Genomic DNA, 18,061 nt, shown 5'->3' with positions numbered 1-18,061 from the left:
TTAAGAGCCAAAAAAACAACAACGGAATGAACATGTTTTTATTTGTTGTTTTTGTTGGTTGTTTTTTGTTTTTGCATATATACATCTTACCTCCAGTCACACAGCGATAGTCCTTGTGCTGCAGGGGCAGCTGCCGCCAAAGCAACAGTAGCGTCCTTTATTCGGTCCATCAATCTCTCATTTGGTCTTCCCACTGCTTCGTGTTTTTGTAGCAGCAAATCTGCTGTAAATCTGTAATGTTTTTTTTTTTAAATTCTGCTGATTGAAATTGCCTGATTCAAAACATATTAATGCACAACAAACTCAGGGCTATGCCAATTGGTGCGTTGGGTTGCGCTCACTCAAAACACCCTCTGTCCTAAGGAAGAGGTCTACTCGGTTAAGTCTACGGAAGTCGATAGGTGAAAAGGACTTAACTCTGCTTAGGACTGCACTGTGTAAGTATTTTTAATGGGTTTATGACGATGACTGCGGCCCACTAGTTTTTGACACAAATGGCTGCATAAAGTCTTGACTTCGAATTCCGTGTCCACCTTATGCACCATTATTTTCCTCTGGTGTATTTATTCGGAAGCTACAGTCTTAAAAATGTGCTTACCTAAATCGGGGTTGAACGCCACTTGTGATTTGTGGGGAGTGGTGTCCAAACGTTTTTTTAAAAATGCAATAGCCCTATCACAGCTGCCCATACTAGCCAACGAGCACCTTCCATTAAAATCCTTCTGGTTCAGGTTTTGCGCAGGTATTTTAGTGTTTGTTCCTTGAATGAAAGGAGTCAGAAAAGAACAAAGGGGGGGGGGGGAAACCCAATACTGAAATTGACCAGACTTTTTTTTTAAACTAACAAGCAGCTGTGAAGCCCCGTTTTCCATATTGCCGAATTGCCAAGCACCAGGGGATTCTCTGCTGTGTTACTGGCCACTGTGAAAAATGGGAGTCACAGGATCTCATAATGTGGGGAAACATGCTGAGTGCACAGAATGCATGATAGAATCCGCTGACACTGGCACTGCAAGATGTGATCACTGGCAACATGTGTGTGTATGTGTGTGTGCCCATGCAAAGTCAGCTGCAATTCCACCACACTTTGCACAGGGCTGCAGGTGCATTTTGTATCAGGGAGAAGTGTCTGGCAGAAGCTCTGGGGAGCTTGCTTAGTCTTGCGCCGCTAAACTGAAACAAATGGGATGGGGTATTTTTACTGATTGTCAGGCGTCTCCCCCCCTCCCCCTGGTTACTCAATAAACAGTCCATTTATTTCAAAAGGTTTATTTATTTTATTTTATTTATTCATTTGATTTATATCCCACCCTCCCCGCCAAAGGCAGGCTCAGGGCAGCTCACAAATTTAAGGTCACACAGTCACATTAGTGTGACCAAATAAATAATACAACAATAAAAACATAAAACATAAAAACAATTTCTAAAAGATCTCAGGTTTTCACGGCTGGTAACATCATTAGGGTTTGTAGAATCTTTCGGGCTCAAATGCCGAGTTCTACTGGAGAAAGTTTTTCTTCCAGAAGTTTTGTTCTCGGCTACGGAGAACATCCTCAGTGGCCTTGCAGTCGAAGCAGGCGCTCTGACCTTCTTGGCTGCTGAGCATTGAGTGAAGCCAGGGCTGCTGGAGAGCTGCTATTTCTAGGCTGGAGGGAAATGCTATTTCTAGCCCTCCAGCCTAGAAATAGCAGCTCTCCAGCAGCCCTGGCCTCACTCAATGCACAGCAGCCAAGAAGGTCAGAGCGCCTGCTCTGACTGCAATGCCACTGAGGATGTTCTCCGTAGCCGAGAACGAAACGTCTGGAAGAAAAACTTTCTCCAGTAGAACATGGCACTTGAGCCCGAAAGATTCTACAAACCCTAATTTCTAAAAGGTTCAATTTATTAAGAGGTTCAGGTAGGTCTATGCTCAAACAGAGTCTAAGTCAGAACTGAGGCAAAGTACCGTTACAAACTACCTTAGCACAGCTGCATAGTAACGCTAGTTTCCTGCCCTTCCTTGCAAGCATACGGGGCTTTCTCGTTCTTGTGGAGTGCTGCCTTGTCGTGGCGAGAGGGCTTGCGCAGCTCAATGAGGCTGTGGGCTATGCCATGCAGGGCCACCCAAGATGGACAGGCCACAGCTGAGAACCCAGGCTAAATGTGATCCACTGGAGAAGGAAATGGCAAACCACTCCAGTATCCTTGCCAAGAAAACCCCATGAACAAAAGGCTAAAAGGCTATGCACAAAAGGCTAAAAGATATGGTGCTGGAAGATGAGCCCCTCAGGTCCGAAGGTGCCCGATATGCTACTGGGGAAGAGCGTTCAAGTAACCACAGAAAAAGTGAAGCAGCTGGGCCAAAGCCGAAAGGACACTCAGCTGTGGATGTGTCTGATGGTGAAAGAACAGTCTGATGTTGCAAAGAACAATACTGCATCGGAACGTAGAATGTAAGATCTATGAATCAAGGTACACTAGATGTGGTCAAACAAGAGATGGCAAGACTGTACATCGATATCTTGGGAATCAGTGAACTAAAATGGACGGGAATGGGTGAATTTAACTCAGAGGATCACTACATCTATGACTGTGGCCAAGAGTCCCATAGAAGAAATGGTGTGGCCTTTATAGTTAACAAGAGAGTAAGGAAGGCAGTAATGAGATACAATCTCAAAAATGACAGAATGATCTCGGTCCGTATCCAAGGCAAACCATTCAATATAACAGTAATCCAAGTCTATGCCCCAACCACTGAAGCAGAAGAGGCTGAAGTGGACCAGTTCTATGAAGATCTACAACACCTTCTAGAATTAACACCAAAAAAAAGATGTCCTCCTCATCATAGGGGACTGGAATGCCAAAGCAGGAAGTCAAAAGATAACCGGAACAACTGACAAGTTTGGCCTTGGAGAACAAAATGAAGCCGGGCAAAGGCTAAATAGAGTTTTGTCAAGAGAACAAGCTGGTCATAGCAAACACCCTCTTCCAACAACTAAAAGGCGACTCTACACGTGGACATCACCTGATGGGCAACACAGAAATCAGATTGATGATATACTCTGCAATCAAAGATGGAGAAACTCCTTACAGTCAGCAAAAACAAGACCTGGAGCTGACTGCGGCTCAGATCATGAGCTACTCATTGCAAAATTCAGGCTTAAACTGATGAAAACTGGGGAAGCCATTAGGCCATTCATGTTTGACCTTGACCACATCCCTTATGAATATACAGTGGAGGTGAAGAATAGATTTAAGGGACTAGAGTTGATAGACAGAGTGCTTGAAGAACTATGGACAGAGGTTCATGACATTGTGCAGAAGGCAGCAACCAGCACCATCCCAAAGAAAAAGAAATGCAAGAAAGCAAAGTGGCTGTCTGATGCAGCTTTTCAAATAGCTGAGGAAAGAAGGAAAGCGAAAGGCAAAGGTGAAAAGGAAAGATTCACCCAACTGAATGCAGATTTCCAGAGAACAGGAAGGAGAGATAAGGAGACCTTCCTGAAGGAACAATGCAAAGCAATAGAGGAAAATAATAGAATGGGAAGGACAAGAAATCTCTTCAAGAAAATTGGAGAAATCAAGGGAACTGTCAGACATTGTAACTGTCTTAAAGCATAGACTGCTTAGCTGAGTTTCTCTTGACCTGACTAACGCCATTTTGTTTGCTATTACTAACCCTGAGAATAAAGATGTGCATTTCAAACAGAGAGAGACCGTTGTAAATCTCATGGGAGGAATTCCTCACTTGGCAGCCACAGGTGCCTTAAGCCTTTGAAGATGGCATGCCTCAAGGTAACCAGCAGGGAACCATCCTGGGGAGGAGATAAGAGAGTATGGGAACAGACAACTGTCTCTCGAAGTGTGAGAATGAATTTATTGTTATGCTATGTGTAAACTACAAAAACCCAAGGACGCCTTGGGCATGTTTTAAAATCAGTCTGCTTCTATCCCAGGCCACTTGTTCTCAAATAAATGGATTAATTTTGCAACAAAATTGTTCGTTCTTATTTGACGTTCCAAAGTCTGACAGGAACGTTTTGTGCAAAGATGGCCATGATAAAGGACAAAAACGGTAGGGACCTAACAGAAGCAGAAGAGATCAGGAAGAGGTGGCAAGAATACACAGAAGATTTATATAAGAAGGATCTCAGTGTCCCAGACAACCATGACAGTGAAATCGCTGACCTTGAGCCAGATATTCTGGAGTGTGAAGTCAAATGGGCCTTAGAAAGCATTACTAACAACAAAGCGAGCGGAGATGATAGTATCCCAATTGAGCTTTTCAAAGTCCTAAAAGATGATGCTATTAAAGTTATGCACACAGTATGTCAACAAATCTGGAAAACGCAACAGTGGTCATGAAATTGGAAAAGATCAGTTTCTATTCCAATCCCAAAGAAGGGTAATGCCAAGGAATGTTCAAACTATCGCACCATTGCACTCATTTCACATGCCAGCAAGGTCATGTTAAAGATCCTACAAACTAGGCTTCAACAGTATGTCGATCGGGAACTACCAGAAGTTTCGGAGAGGTAGAGGAACTAGAGATCAAATTGCCGACATTCGCTGGATTATGGAGAAAGCACAGGAATATCAGAAAAACCTCTATTTGTTTCATTGACTACGCTAAAGCCTTTGATTGTGTGAATCACAACAAACTGTGGCAAGTCCTTAAAGAGATGGGAGTACCAGACCACCTCAAATGTCTCCTAAGAAACTTGTAAAAGGATCAAGAAGCAACTGTCAGAACGGGATATGGAACAACTGATTGGTTTAGAATAGGAAAAGGAGTTCAACAAGGATGTATATTGTCACCCTGCTTATTTAATTTATATGCAGAGTACATCATGCAGAATGCTGGCCTGGATGAAGCAGAAGCCGGAATTAAGATTGCCGGGAAAAACATCAGCCTCAGATATACAGATGACACCACTCTAATGGCAGAAAGTGAGGAGGACCTAAAGAACCTTTGGTTGAGGGTGAAAGGAGAGAGCGCAAAAGTAGGCTTGAAACTCAACATAAAAAAAACCTAAGATCATGGCATCTGGCCCCATCATACCTTGGCAAATAGAAGGGGAAGATATGGAAGTAGTGACAGACTTTACATTTCTGGGATCCAAGATCACTGCAGATGGTGACTGTAGCCATGAAATTAAAAGACGTTTGCTCCTTGGGAGGACAGCTATGGCGAACCTGTGCAGTATAATAAAAAGTAGAGACATCAGCCTGCCAACAAAAGTCCGTATAGTCAAAGCGATGGTATTCCCAGTAGTAATGTATGACTGTGAGAGCTGGACCATAAGGAAGGCCGAGTGCAGAAGAATAGATGCTTTTGAGCTGTGGTGCTGGAGAAGACTCTTGAGAGTCCCTTGGACTGCAAGAAGGTCAAATCAGTCAGTCCTAAGGGAAATCAACCCAGACTGTTCCCTGGAAAGTCAGATGCTGAAGTTGAAGCTCAAATACTTTGGCCACCAAATGAGAAGGGAGCACTCACTGGAGAAGACCCTGATGCTGGGAAAGACAGAAGGCAAAAGAAGAAGGGGACGGCAAAAGATGAGATGGCTGGACAGCATTACTGATGTAACAAACAAGAATTTGAGCAGACTTTGGAGGATGGTGGAAGACAGGAGGGCCTGGCGTGACTTTGTCCATGGGGTCGCAAAGAGTCGGACTCCACTGTGCGACTGAACGACAAATTTGATCCTGCACACTGACTGTGAACTTGGCAGTTTTTTACAGCCTGTCCTATGTGGATTGTGTTCTGTCCCCCAATGGATCAATCCTAAGCGATTCTTAAGTTGAGCAGTTTGCAGAAGGTCCATGTGGTTCAGCTGCCATTTTAATGTTAGGCTTCCAGAGACTAGCACAATGGTCTCCCCCTCCCCCAGCTTTGTTCATTACTGGGGGAAATGTTTTAAAGGCTTTAGGCTCTCTCTCTTGACATCTCAGGTCGATTTCATTCTGCTCTGAGGATCCTCCCCTTTATTTTGTTTAGGAGCAGTACTGAAATCCTCCCCACCCCCCCACCCCCTGCCTACTGGGGATGCCGCTGTTTGCTTCCTCTCTGATCCCCCCTTCAAGTCAGTACCAGCAGGGAACTAAACCTTGCAAAGCTCTTTTTTTGATTTCCCTCCATTGTTTTAATTTTTTAAAATTCAGAGACTAGTGATAGACTCCCGCCGCTTGGGGCTCTTTAGCTTGGGGCTCTTTAGCTTGGAGAGACGTTGACTGCGGGGTGACATGATAGAGGTTTACAAGATTGTGCATGGGACGGAGAAAGTAGAGAAAGAAGTCCTTTTCTCCCTTTCTCACAACACGAGAACTTGTGGGCATTCAATGAAATTGCTGAGCAGTCGGGTTAAAACGGATAAAAGGAAGTACTTCTTCACCCAAAGGGTGATTCACATGTGGAATTCACTGCCACAGGAGGTGGCGGCGGCTACAAGCATAGCCAGCTTCAAGAGGGGATTGGATAAAAATATGGAGCAGAGGTCCATCAGTGGCTATTAGCCACAGTATACATATGTGTGTGTGTGTGTGTATGTATGTATATGTGTATGTGTGAGTGTATACATATACACACACGAACACATATATTGGCCACTGTGTGACACAGAGTGTTGGACTGGATGGGCCATTGGCCTGATCCAACATGGCTTCTCTTATGTTCTGTATACACACACACACATTGGCCACTGTGTGACACAGAGTGTTGGACTGCATGGGCCATTGGCCTGGTCCAACATGGCTTCTCTTTTGTTCTTGTCTAAACAAAATTTAAATTAGGGGGGACTGGAGCTTGTACACCAATGAAGGGGGGAGGATGGCAGAAGGTGCAAAGCGGGCAAATGACCTTGATGTGGGCAGGGGAGTGACCTTCAAGGGGCAGCAAAAGGGAGGGGAATCAGTCCCCCTAGAGAAAATGGCAGCTTCGGAGGGTGTACTTTCTGATATTATACCCATCCCCACACCAATACACAGCATTGCCAAGTGCAGGCTGGGAAATTCCCAGAGATTTTGGTGGTGGTGCCTGGGAAGCTAACTCAAGAAAGTATAAGATAGGGATGCCATCCTCAAGGAATCCCCTGGAATGACAGCTCATCTCCAGACAGAGATTTATTTATTTATTTGGTTAATTTAATTTGGTTAATTTATATTCCGCCTTTTCCCAGGTGGGCTCAGGGCGGATTACATTCAAATAAAACCAAGCAAATACAACACAACGAAACCAATAAAATACGATTAAAACAGCAACACAACACAGTGCAGCATACAAAAGAGGGCGGGCTCAGAGTGCAGGTTGGAGTATAATCAGTGGCCCAGATACAATCATTCAATAACAGATCACTGTGGGGGAGGATAGCCGATGGTATAGGCAATAAAGCAAAGGGCGTCCACCCGCCTCAAGCAAACGCCTGGCGTAGCAGCTCCGTCTTACAGGCCCTACAGAAAGGTAACAAATCCGGTAGATCAGTTCTCCTGGAGAAAATGGATGCTTTGGAGGGTGGATTCTGTGGGATTCTACCTCACGGGGCATTGTCCCTGCTCTCCCCAGGCTCCACCCTCAAATCCCCAGGAGTTCCCCAACCTGGAGCTGGCGACCCTACCTCCCCACCTCCTGTCCTGGCAGCCCTAGCACAATGCCACAGAGGCCACAATCCAAAGTAGCCATTTTTCTCCAGGGGACCGCCTCACAGTCATCTGGGTCATAGAATCGCTCTTAACGTTCTTAACACTCTGAGTGAGACATTTATTTGTCTGTTTTCTCCCGGAATTGAATCTAAAGTATAATGCCCTTATGAACTCAGCTTGTTATTTCTGTTTGCATCTGTTGAAACATTTCGTTATATTGTATGCTTGTATGCTAATTTGTTGTTCAGCCTCTGCCATATATATATATATATATATACACATACATACATACATACATACATACATACATACATACATACATACATACAGTATATGTGGACAGGCAAGTCTGATTCCATCCTGTTTGGCAAAGTGTGCATGCACATGAAAGCTCACAGCCTGAATAAAACTTTGTTGGTCTTAAAGGTGCTGTTGGACCCTAACTTTGTCACATTGCTTCAGACCAACACGCTACCGACTTGGATCCATTTCGATATATTGTATGCTTGTTGGCTAATCTGCTGTTTGTTCTCTGCCAGACGGATGGACAGATAGACAGATAGATGGATGCAGACAGATAGATGGATGCAGACAGGCAGACAGACAGATAGATACAGACAGACAGACAGACAGGTCTGATACTCTGATTCGATCCTGTTTGACACTGTGCATGCACAAGAAAGCTCACATCCTGAATAAAATTGGTTGGTCTTAGAGGTGCCACTGGACTCTAACTTTGACATGTCATCTGAGGGAGCTCTCCAGGCCTCACTTGCAGGTCGGAAACCCCATAAACAAAACAGAAATCAGGGGAAAACCAAATTCATCCCAGCATAAGCTTGCGCGAAACACTGGCCCTCTGACTCACAGAGGCTTCTGCTGGAATACACTTTGCTAGCTGTTTAAGCTGCATCTTCTACGCGCAGGCCCGTCTCTATAGCAACAAGCGCCCGCGCACTTCGCCTCGCTTGCCGGCCTCGCCGTAAAGCGCGTCACTCGGCCGTCGTAAAGTGAAAAGCGACGGGGAAAGCCGAGCGGCGGCGGCGAGTCCTTGGCAACGCGGCCTTGGCGGCTTCCCGGCCTTAGCAACGAGCATGGCGGAGCCGGGGGAAGCGGCGGGCGAGACGTGGGCGGCGGCGGCTACGACGAGCCAGGTGGTGTCGCGGCTGCTGAGCGGGCTGGAGGCGGCGGCGGCGGCCCCGCGGGCGGCGCGGCTGGAGGCTCTGGCCGGGCTGCGGGCGGCGCTGGTGGAGCGCGAGGTGCCGCCGGCGGCCCTGCAGGAGGTCTTCGCCCGGCAGCTGCTGCGCCCGCTGACCCGCTGCCTGCTGGCCGACCCGGCCGAGCGCTGCCGAGAGCTGGCCCTCGAGCTGCTCTGCCACTGCCTGGGCCACGGCACCGAGCCCGCCCAGGCCCTGCCCGTCCTCCTGCCCGCCCTCGCCCGGCGCCTCTGCGACGCCGCCCCCGGCGCCGGCGACGCCCGCGAGGCCTGCGAGGAGCTCCGCCTCGGCCTCCTGCGCCTCCTCGGCCTGCTCCTCCGCCTCTGCCCCGCCGCCGCCCTCGCCCCCTACCTGCCCGAGGTGCTCCGCGTCCTCCGCGCCGCCCTCCTCGACGCCTTCCCCCAGGCCAAGCGGGAGGCCTGCGCCCTCGCCGCCCTCGCCGCCCACGCCATGCCAGGTGAACATAGAAGGTCGTGGTGGGGAGGAAGGGCTGCCCCTTAGGCCTTGGAAATGTGCATCTGTTGAAACACTCTCATGCATGAGAATGCGGTACCCAAACTGTGTGTTGTGCAAGATGGGTTTTCAAAAGAAGAGGCAGAGGTGGTTGGCCACTGCCCACCTCTGCATAGCGACCCTGGGCTTCTTTGGTGGTCTCCCTTCCAAGTACTAACCAAGACCATCGTGACTGGCAGCAATCTTTGGTCCCGCTTGGCCTCAGACTCTGCTCCCTGTCATGTAGAGAAGGACTTGTGTTTTTTTTGTCGATCATTTGAGCTCCATCCAGCATTTTGAAGTGGTACAACCATAACAGAGGTTTGCCACCTGAGTGAGAATAGGCCAGCGGTGGTCTACACAGTCTGTCGTTGTCAATCTGTAAAGTGACTTCCGTAGTAGCTATTAGAAATGCCAGCTTTGCCAGGTAATGAGATCAGAACATAGAAGGTTCAAGCCAAGGTCATGGTGGGGAGGAAGGGCTGTCCCTTAGGCCTTGGAAATGTGCATCTATTGAAACACTCTCATGCATGAGAATGCGGTACCCAAACTGTGTGCTGTGCAAGATGGGGAGCTGATTTAGTCTGCAGCAGTAGAAAAGGGGGAGACTCCAGTAGCACCTTAAAGACTACAAAAAAAAACACCTGTGCCAGGGGATGAGCTTTAGTGTGGGGTGGCCGACTTGTGGCTCAGGTGAGTCCCTGCTCACTTCTTCAGATTCTTCATAGCTGAAGAAGTGAGCATTGACTCACAAAAGCTCGTCCCCTGGCACAGATTTTGTTAGTGAAGGTGCTGCTGGACTCTTGCTCTTTTTTATTTTTAACAGGTGTTTGCAATGAACTGTATGTCCAGCAAAGTCCGCAGGTGGCTCTAAAGCACAACTGAATTCTTCTCTTTCTCAACCAGAACATTTTCACATGCATTCGGAAAGCCTGATCAGCCCCTTAATGCAGTCGGTTTCCCATCAGCACTTCCGAGTCCGCATTGCTGTGATTCAGGCCACAGGAGCTGTGATTCAGTTCGGCAATGCAAAGTCTCTGGACGATGTGCTTTCTCATCTCGCCCAGCGATGTTTCGACAGCATCCCTCAGGTAACGTTTCGAATTATATTTGAAATCAGTCTGGTTTTTATTTGCAGCTGCTGCTATCTAACAGGCCAAGTGAATATTGGCTGGCCCAAATCTCAGAAGCTAACCAGGGTCGGCCCTGGTGTGTATTCAGGTGGGAGACCAACAAGGAAGTCGTGCAGCTTACCATGCCAGCTCGTTCCTTTCTTTTCTGGCTTCTTCCAGGTTAGAGAAGCCGTGATCATCGTCATGGGGGAGTGGCTGGTGCATCTACGAGATCGGTACTCTTTCTTTCACAAGCTGATCCCTCTGCTGCTCAGTGGCCTCGTGGATGAAATGCATGAGAACAGGTAAGGGCATTGCCACCCAAAAGACGGAAGAACTGTCCCGACACTTCCCAGGAGCGGGGAGTGGGGGGGGGGGTTGATAAGCTTTTCAAAATGAAAGGTCATTCAAATAAGAAGACACAGATGCTCTTAGCTGTCAGTCAGTTTGTTCTGTCTGCTTGTATGATAGAGCAAAGTTAAACTTGTTTGGCGCGGACTCCTGCTTAGCTGGGGGCTGGGGGTCAGGTGGATTGATCATGTGACTCCACTCCAGATTATGAGTTATCTGGGGAAGGAACCCAAGACTTAGAAAATTGATGAGAAGGAGGGTTCCTGTGAAGTTCCCAGAATTCATTGTTAACACCATGGGCTGAGGTGCAGCGCTGGCTCTTAGAGTGGACGTGGCATTCCTTTGCCAGTCAGAAGCCTCTTATGTTTGTGTCTGCTCAGCAGCAGTGCCCACACAGATCCGGGCAGTGGGCGCTTGCCTCTTTCTGAGCAGCTGTTAAGGGTCCCTAAGGTATCCCCATTCTGTCGTTTGCGCATGCTAGCAAACCTCTCGTCAATTGATGACTCTCAGCCAAGTGCATAAAATTTCTCTGCTGAAGAAAGCAGTGTGTCCAAGCTGACAGCTGGTGAAATGAACGCTCTCTGTACAAGGCATTTCTTTGTAGCCGCTCGTTCACATGTTCAGATGACCAGTAAGCATGCATGTGTGAACCGGCCATTTGAGAATCAGTGAACTGGGAATATAAAAGCATAAAATGAAGTTTCAGTGGGTAGCTGTGTTAGTCTGCTGCAGAACAGTCAGACGTGAATTCGGTAGTGCCTTAGAGACCAGCAAGAGTTTCAGGATATCAGCTGTCAAGAATCAAAGCTTTGACTCTCCGAAGCTTACACCCTGAAACTCCTGTTGGTCTCTGAAGTGCTACTGGACTCAAATCTAAGCCTAAAGTAAAGGAAGTCTTTATTCAGTTGGAACAGCTTTTATAGCTGTTCATGAATGCATCTGACTTACTGTCAGAGAACTTTGACTATTTTTAGACTACAGAGGTCTCCATGATCTTGGGAAATGCCCTGGAGTGGTCATTCCTTGTAAAGATTTTTCAGGCAAGTTCAGAAGAGGTCTCAAGTTCCATGTGACATCTCATAGAGACCTTTTCAGTGGTCGCTGATGATTCCCATTTTGTGATGATTTTGCCTTTATGCTTCAGGGAACTGGCTCTGAGTTACTGGAAGAAAGTAGGTTTGCAGTGGGAAAAAGAAAATGAAGATGACATTAAAGATAAACTGGACTTCTATAGTGCACCGCCTTATTATCCTCAAGGAGGTGGGTATCAAGAGCTTGGATTTACTCAGAGAGCAAGGTCATCTATATACAGTGGGGTACCTTTTTTGGTACCGTGTGCGTGGAGTCCTTATTTTGGAGGAGGAAATCACAACCGAATGAAAACTAGAGAAGGAAATTATTCCAGAAAAGTGAAGGCATGACAATTTCAGTCAGTATCCAATTTTTGTAGGTCTGTTAGTGCTACACACTTTTTTGGGCAGTGGCAGTCCCTGCTGCATCTTGTTCACTCTGAAGGCCTTGCGTTCAGCGACAGAATGCTTGCCAGAGGAAATCCCTCGGCCCTTGGGTAAGCCGTGGCTGTGACTCCTGACTCGGGAAGGCCTAATTTATTGGTTTGCTTCTTTTGTACCTCATTTCTCCCCAACGGGAACCCCAAGCGGCTTCTATCACACTCCCCTCGCAACCCACACTGCGATTGGCTCAACGTCACCTAGCCATAAGACAAGCAGGACTGCATTGTTTCCCGAGGGAAGATCACCCGGGGTTCTCGTGGAAGAGGGGTGGGATAGAGATGCGATCAGTTCCTTCTCTGTCCTAAGTGGCAGCAGCTCTTTTAAGTTTTTCACATCACCTACCTACTGCCTGATTTGTTAGCCAAGAGGCGGCAGGGAGCAAACCCAGAACCTTCTGCAGGCCAGTCCAGTGATCCTCGGGGCTCCTTTCCTTATGTGAAGTGTAAAGTACATATGCAACCCCTTTGTACTGGCACAATCCTGGCCTTACAGAATTGCAAAGCAGGCGGTGAACACAGCATGAGAAAGACAGGCAGGAGTATAGGCCTAAGCCTGCGTTATATCCTGGCTTGCATGCTCTGTCCCGGAGCGCCCTCCAGCTGCTGGTTAGCCCTCTGTGCCATGTGCCGTCAGAGCAAGCCTGGATTCAGCTAACAGCTTTCCGATCTACCTCTGGTGTTCCTTTCTTCGGTGTTGTCCCGTTTATAGAACTAATATGAGGGAAACTTTCTTTCCAGTTAGAATGAAAAGTTCCCAGGGGAAGACAGTGCAGTTCAGTATAAGTTAGCTATCTTGGCTGTGGCCAGCTAGAGAGCTGCTCTTGTAAAGGACTGGTTTATGCATTTTGTGTGTCTTATCATAAAGGGCTGGTTGAAGCAGTCCCTTATCTTTTAAGCTGAAGGACCTGTGAATCCACCTTCTGGTTGACTTATTATAGAATAGTTCTAGTTTCTTGGGTGAGGCTGCTCCAACAGCTGGAGACTCAGCAGCCAAAGAACTGCAAGAGAATGAGTGGTTGTAAAGAGGGGAGCGACTGCCAGCAGGCAGTGCCAAGCATTCTGGGAGCTGCATGAGGCAGCGTTCTGCACCAAACTGAGTGTGGGGTCACTCGGCTGGGCAGTGGCCCCTGAAAAGTCTTAACAAAATTACGAGCTTCCATGAGTCACTGCTCACTTCTTCAGGTTTGTATCTGAAGAAGTGAACAGTGACTCACAACAGCTCCTACCCTGCCACAAATTTTGTTAGTCTTTAAAGTGCTGCTGGATTTTTGTTCCTTCTACTCCAAAAGTTTTATGTCCAACTTTTCTACACAGTGAACATGTTAGTACTTCTCTCTCTCTCTCTCTCTCTCTCTCTTAAGTGCTGTTAGTTTGCAGGGACTGAAGTGTTATAACTACTGAATGAAGATCCCATCCAGTTTCTTACATTTTCAATGTGGACTCAGATTATTCTGTTTAACCTGGCTTTTCCAGCAGCAAGCTCACAAACTTGACACCTCCTTCTGCTTTGATCCCCTCTGAGAAAGATTGCAGGCTAGGGAGTCAAGTCAAAGAAAGAACTAGCAGCAGTCCCAACAATAGGGCAGCTTTCTTCTGAGAGTTTAAAAAAACTCAAAAGCATTGCCTTAGGGTCTGGGTGCAAACAGGTTAGAGGAAGCGGGAGGGGAGAAGTCTTTGACAGCGGATGAAATAGCTGCAGTTGAGTGTTAGGAATGAAGGAGTTGTTGAAAAGAAATGGTCAAAAGTCATTTTTTTTAAGCTATGCCTCTGGCCAAATTCTGTGCCACTCTCTATCTGTGTCTTCTCAGGCAGATTTCATTCTGTCTTTGACCTTCTTTTTCTTGTGTGGTTCCTGACTGTCAGTTTCCATAATGCAAGAGCTGTCTTCCATGACAAAAGAAGAAGCTGCGGTCAGAGTGCCTTTGAAGATCCTCGCCTTAAAGTAGGGTGCTTCAAAAGCCTCTTCTGTGTCATGTTTATCTTTACATCTTTTTTTAAAAAAATATTTGACTAACCAAACAGGCAGGGAGTCTCCATGCACAGTCAGGAGTTGTTGTGGAGAGTTTTTGGAGTGTGTTAGCTTCTCCAATCAGGAACGTTTTATCAAGAGTGATCTTGTTTTTGAGTGCATGCTAGGCATACCATAGTATTTATCTGGAGCAAAGTAGCACCATTGGCTGTTTCCCATGTCCCTGCTGGATGCTGCATGAGATCTCTGTCTTTGCCAGTTACGTGGTAAATAACATCTTGTTTCTTTTCCTGCAGTTGTGGCTGCTCAGGATCTGTGCCAGACAGTTTTTAACCATCCAGAGCACCCAGACAGGGAGTCTAAAATTTAGAATCCTGTGTTCTACAACGAGTCACTGCGACTTAGTACGTTCTTCTTTAGCAGCAGTCTTAAGGATTGCGTTTTGAGATTTAAGATCAAAATTAATTCTCCCATCACTTGGAGCTGGTTATTAAGAGATGTAGAAAACAGGTTATTGTGCAGGTGGGCAAATATTTGGTGGTGGTTATATTCTTTTGTAGTCTTAAGAACTGCATGTCGAAATGGATGCCAATGGCACAAGGCTCGACTGAAGCTAATACTGGGGAACGTTGAAAAACAGTTGGTGAGAAAATGCCTAGCAGTGGTGAGAGAACTGGCTTTCGTCTTAAATCTAAAAAATACAGGACAGTCTAAAACTCTATGGTCAGCAGCATCTATTCAGTCTGAACAGGTGCATAGTCTAATAGAGAACAGTTTATCTTGGTATCATCCCATTAAAACTGCATAAAGCAATGTCTTCAACTGTGGTAACATAAATTTGTCATCAGTCAGGAAAGTAAATGTTTCCAAATTTTTCCATGGAGATAGATCAAGACGGATAGTGTTGTTAGTCTGTCTGTAGCAGTAGACGTGAGCAAGAATTCAGTACATCTTAAAGACTAACAAAGTTTGTGACGGTGTGAGCTTTCGTGAGTCACTGCTCCCTTCTGAAGTGGAAGTGACTCACAAAAGCTCACCCCCTGCCACAAATTCGATTGATCTTTAAGGTGCTGCTGGACCCTTGCTCTTTCCAGATGTTTCGTAAGCCTTTTACTTATTCATTTTCCATGACTTCCTCTTTTTAAAAAAATTTTCCATTCTAGTGGCTCGACCAGGACTGGGCTGCCGGGAGCTAGTGACGAGGCACCTCTACAGAATCCTCCCTGGACTCTGCCACGATCTAACAGACTGGGTCGTAGGCACCAGAATAAAAGCCTCTCAGCTCCTCTATGTACTGTTACTGCATGCGGAGGACCACATCACTCAGCACATGGAGCTCCTCCTCAGGACTTTGTACCGTGTATGCTCGGACGAGGAAATCCTCGTGGGCCGGGAAGTGAGTATGCCTGCTTGTGAATGTTCACCCAAGGCTCTGTTCTCAGTACTAAGAACCTCAGAAGAGCCCTGCTGGATCAGACCAGGGAGGGTCCATCTAGTCCAGCATCCTTTCTCACACAGTGGCCAACGAGTTCCTCTGGAGGGCCAGCCACAGGGCAGAGAGACTGAGGCCTTCATAAGAACATTAGAAGAGCCCTTCTGGATCAGACCAGGGAGGGTCCATCTAGTCCAGCATCCTGTCTCACACAGTGGCCAGCCAGTTCCTCTGGAGGGCTAACTACAGGGCACTGAGGCAAAGTCCTTCCTGCGATAAGATCCTCAGAAAGAGCCCTGCTGGATCAGACCAGTGAGGGTCCATCTAGTCCAGCATCCTGTCTCACACAGTGGCCAGCCAGTTCCTCTGCAGGGCCTGTAACAGGGCCTTAATTAATTAATTAACATTAAGGCAGAGGCCTTTCCCTGATGTTGCCTCCTGGTTCTGGGATTCAGAAGCTTCAGGCCTCTTTATGTGGAGGTTTCCCTTAGTCACCATGGCTAGGAGCCATTGATAGACTCCATGAGTCTGTCTAATCTCTGTTTAAAGTTTATTCCTTGAGCCATCAATACATTCCCTGGCAGCAAATTCCACATTTTAATCACTGTCCGGGTAAAGTAGTATTTTGTTTTGTCCAATTCTTTGAACATGAGCTGCAGAGACAGAATGGAAAGGGCAGGGAAGTCAACCAGAGTTAATTGAAGTGGTTGGAGACTCAAAAGCACGTAGGCCTTTTTAATTTATAAAACCAACACTGTTGGGGGAGCTCTAGCTAAAATGAGCTGGAGAAAGTAGATATAGGTTTGGCTCCTTCTTTTTCCTATAATACTCTGATGGTGTAAAGTTGCAGCCAACTTAGCATGACTCCCGCAAGGGTCTTTCAAAGGAAGTGAGGAACAGAGGAAGTTTGCCTTCCTCTGCAGTGGCTTCCTTGGTGGTCTCCCTTCCAAGTATCCACCCTGCTTAGCTTTCATAGTCTGACAAGACCGGCTGTACAAAGCTGCCTTCCTTCCCTTTGTAATACCAGAGCTTTGAGAATGGCAGCAGGTTTAGGATTAGCCATGGAAAGGATTTCTTCAGAAGCATATGCCCTTATTCACTGCGTACAATCTGATGGTAGCCTTAAAACATCAGACAGCTTTAAAAGGGGACTGGGCACATTTACAGAGGATAGATTTATGAGTGGCTGTTAATGGTGCGGCCTTGAAGGTCCTCGTTGCATGTCAGAGGCAACTTGCCAGCTAGTGCGAGTGCCAGAATGCCAGCAGGATGAGTCTTTGGTCGGACCCAGAAAGGCAGCCCTTTAGGTTTTCAACAAATCAGATGCACCCAGCTTTCTGGCTGTTTTGTCTCCTGCAGGCTGCACCTTTTTGCGTATGGGGGGGGGGGGGCGGGGAGAGGTAGGCAGAACTGATTGATAAAGGCCTTCTTACTTGTCAGTTAGTCAGTGGACCAGGTCAGTTTTATTCCTTGCACGGGCCGTGTTAAGCCAAATATTTCTCGGATCAGCGATGAGAGCTGTTGAAATTTCCCTTCACCTCTCTGGCACTAGCCAAGCCAAGCGTTGTTAAACAGCCTCTTAAAAATCATAAGCAACAGATTAAATCGTGAAATGCCTCAGGGGGATGAATTCCATTTGAAAACTATGTGCAGTTCATGCCCTTTCTAGTTAATTTCACATGTTATCTCTATCTCTCCCTTTCTCTGTACAAGCTTCCCACCGAATTAAGGCGTGCTTATTCCTAGTGATGGCCTTAATTGGTGTCCAGACATGGCCTGTTTATGCGCCTTTCCTTTTGCTTGGCTTTTTTTCCTGTGTGAGTGTGTTTTGCTGTTTACGCTGTTGGCCTTTTATTGTTTGGGTGGAGTCTCAATTTTGTTTCTCTTGCCCGGAATAAGACAGTAAGTAGTCAGAAAGAGATGTTCCTGTGGATCACCACCAGGCACGAAGAAGCAGGTGTAACCTATTTTGGTAGGTTAAGAAAATTCTTGATAAGCAAGATAGGCATATCTGTGTGTACCTGAAAGGAAGACCTCTCTAGGGTTTTCGTTTCCAATATGCACCATTAAGAAGAACAGAGGGTGTAGCTCTTATAAGCTGGTTCAAATTATTTACAGTAATAAAAAATAACCTCCTAGATAAAACCTTTTTTTTTAAGCCTCCTCTTCTGTTTGGAGAAAGAGGATAGTAATTTTGACAAAAACTGGAGCCTTGCAGGTTTTAAAAACTGAATACCAAATTGTATGCAGACAGCCCCTTTGCTCCTTGGCTGAGATGCAGAAGCTCCACAAGCAGGGACTCGCTCTTCTCCGCTGTGCGCAGTGGGGAATTCCCAGTGATCCAGGAGGCTTTTACCTGCG

General features: G+C 46.7%; 1 protein-coding gene across 1 annotated transcript in view; it reads left to right on the top strand.

The window, feature by feature from the left end:
- The first annotated feature begins 8,708 nt into the window (after positions 1 to 8,708).
- The window catches only part of DNAAF5 (dynein axonemal assembly factor 5), a 37,712-nt gene continuing 28,359 nt past the window's right edge, over positions 8,709 to 18,061 (top strand). The window contains exons 1-5 of the mRNA XM_060261042.1: positions 8,709 to 9,288; positions 10,230 to 10,414; positions 10,616 to 10,740; positions 11,931 to 12,046; positions 15,432 to 15,664. Of these exons, the coding sequence (XP_060117025.1) occupies positions 8,709 to 9,288; positions 10,230 to 10,414; positions 10,616 to 10,740; positions 11,931 to 12,046; positions 15,432 to 15,664 (1,239 nt within the window). The remainder of the gene's footprint in view (positions 9,289 to 10,229; positions 10,415 to 10,615; positions 10,741 to 11,930; positions 12,047 to 15,431; positions 15,665 to 18,061) is intronic.

The sequence above is a fragment of the Heteronotia binoei genome, chromosome 20, assembly GCF_032191835.1.
Source record: "Heteronotia binoei isolate CCM8104 ecotype False Entrance Well chromosome 20, APGP_CSIRO_Hbin_v1, whole genome shotgun sequence".
In the NCBI taxonomy this organism is placed as follows: Eukaryota; Metazoa; Chordata; class Lepidosauria; order Squamata; family Gekkonidae; genus Heteronotia; species Heteronotia binoei.
The sequence above is the reverse complement of the archived record's forward strand: the minus strand, read 5'-3'. Positions and strand labels throughout refer to the sequence as shown.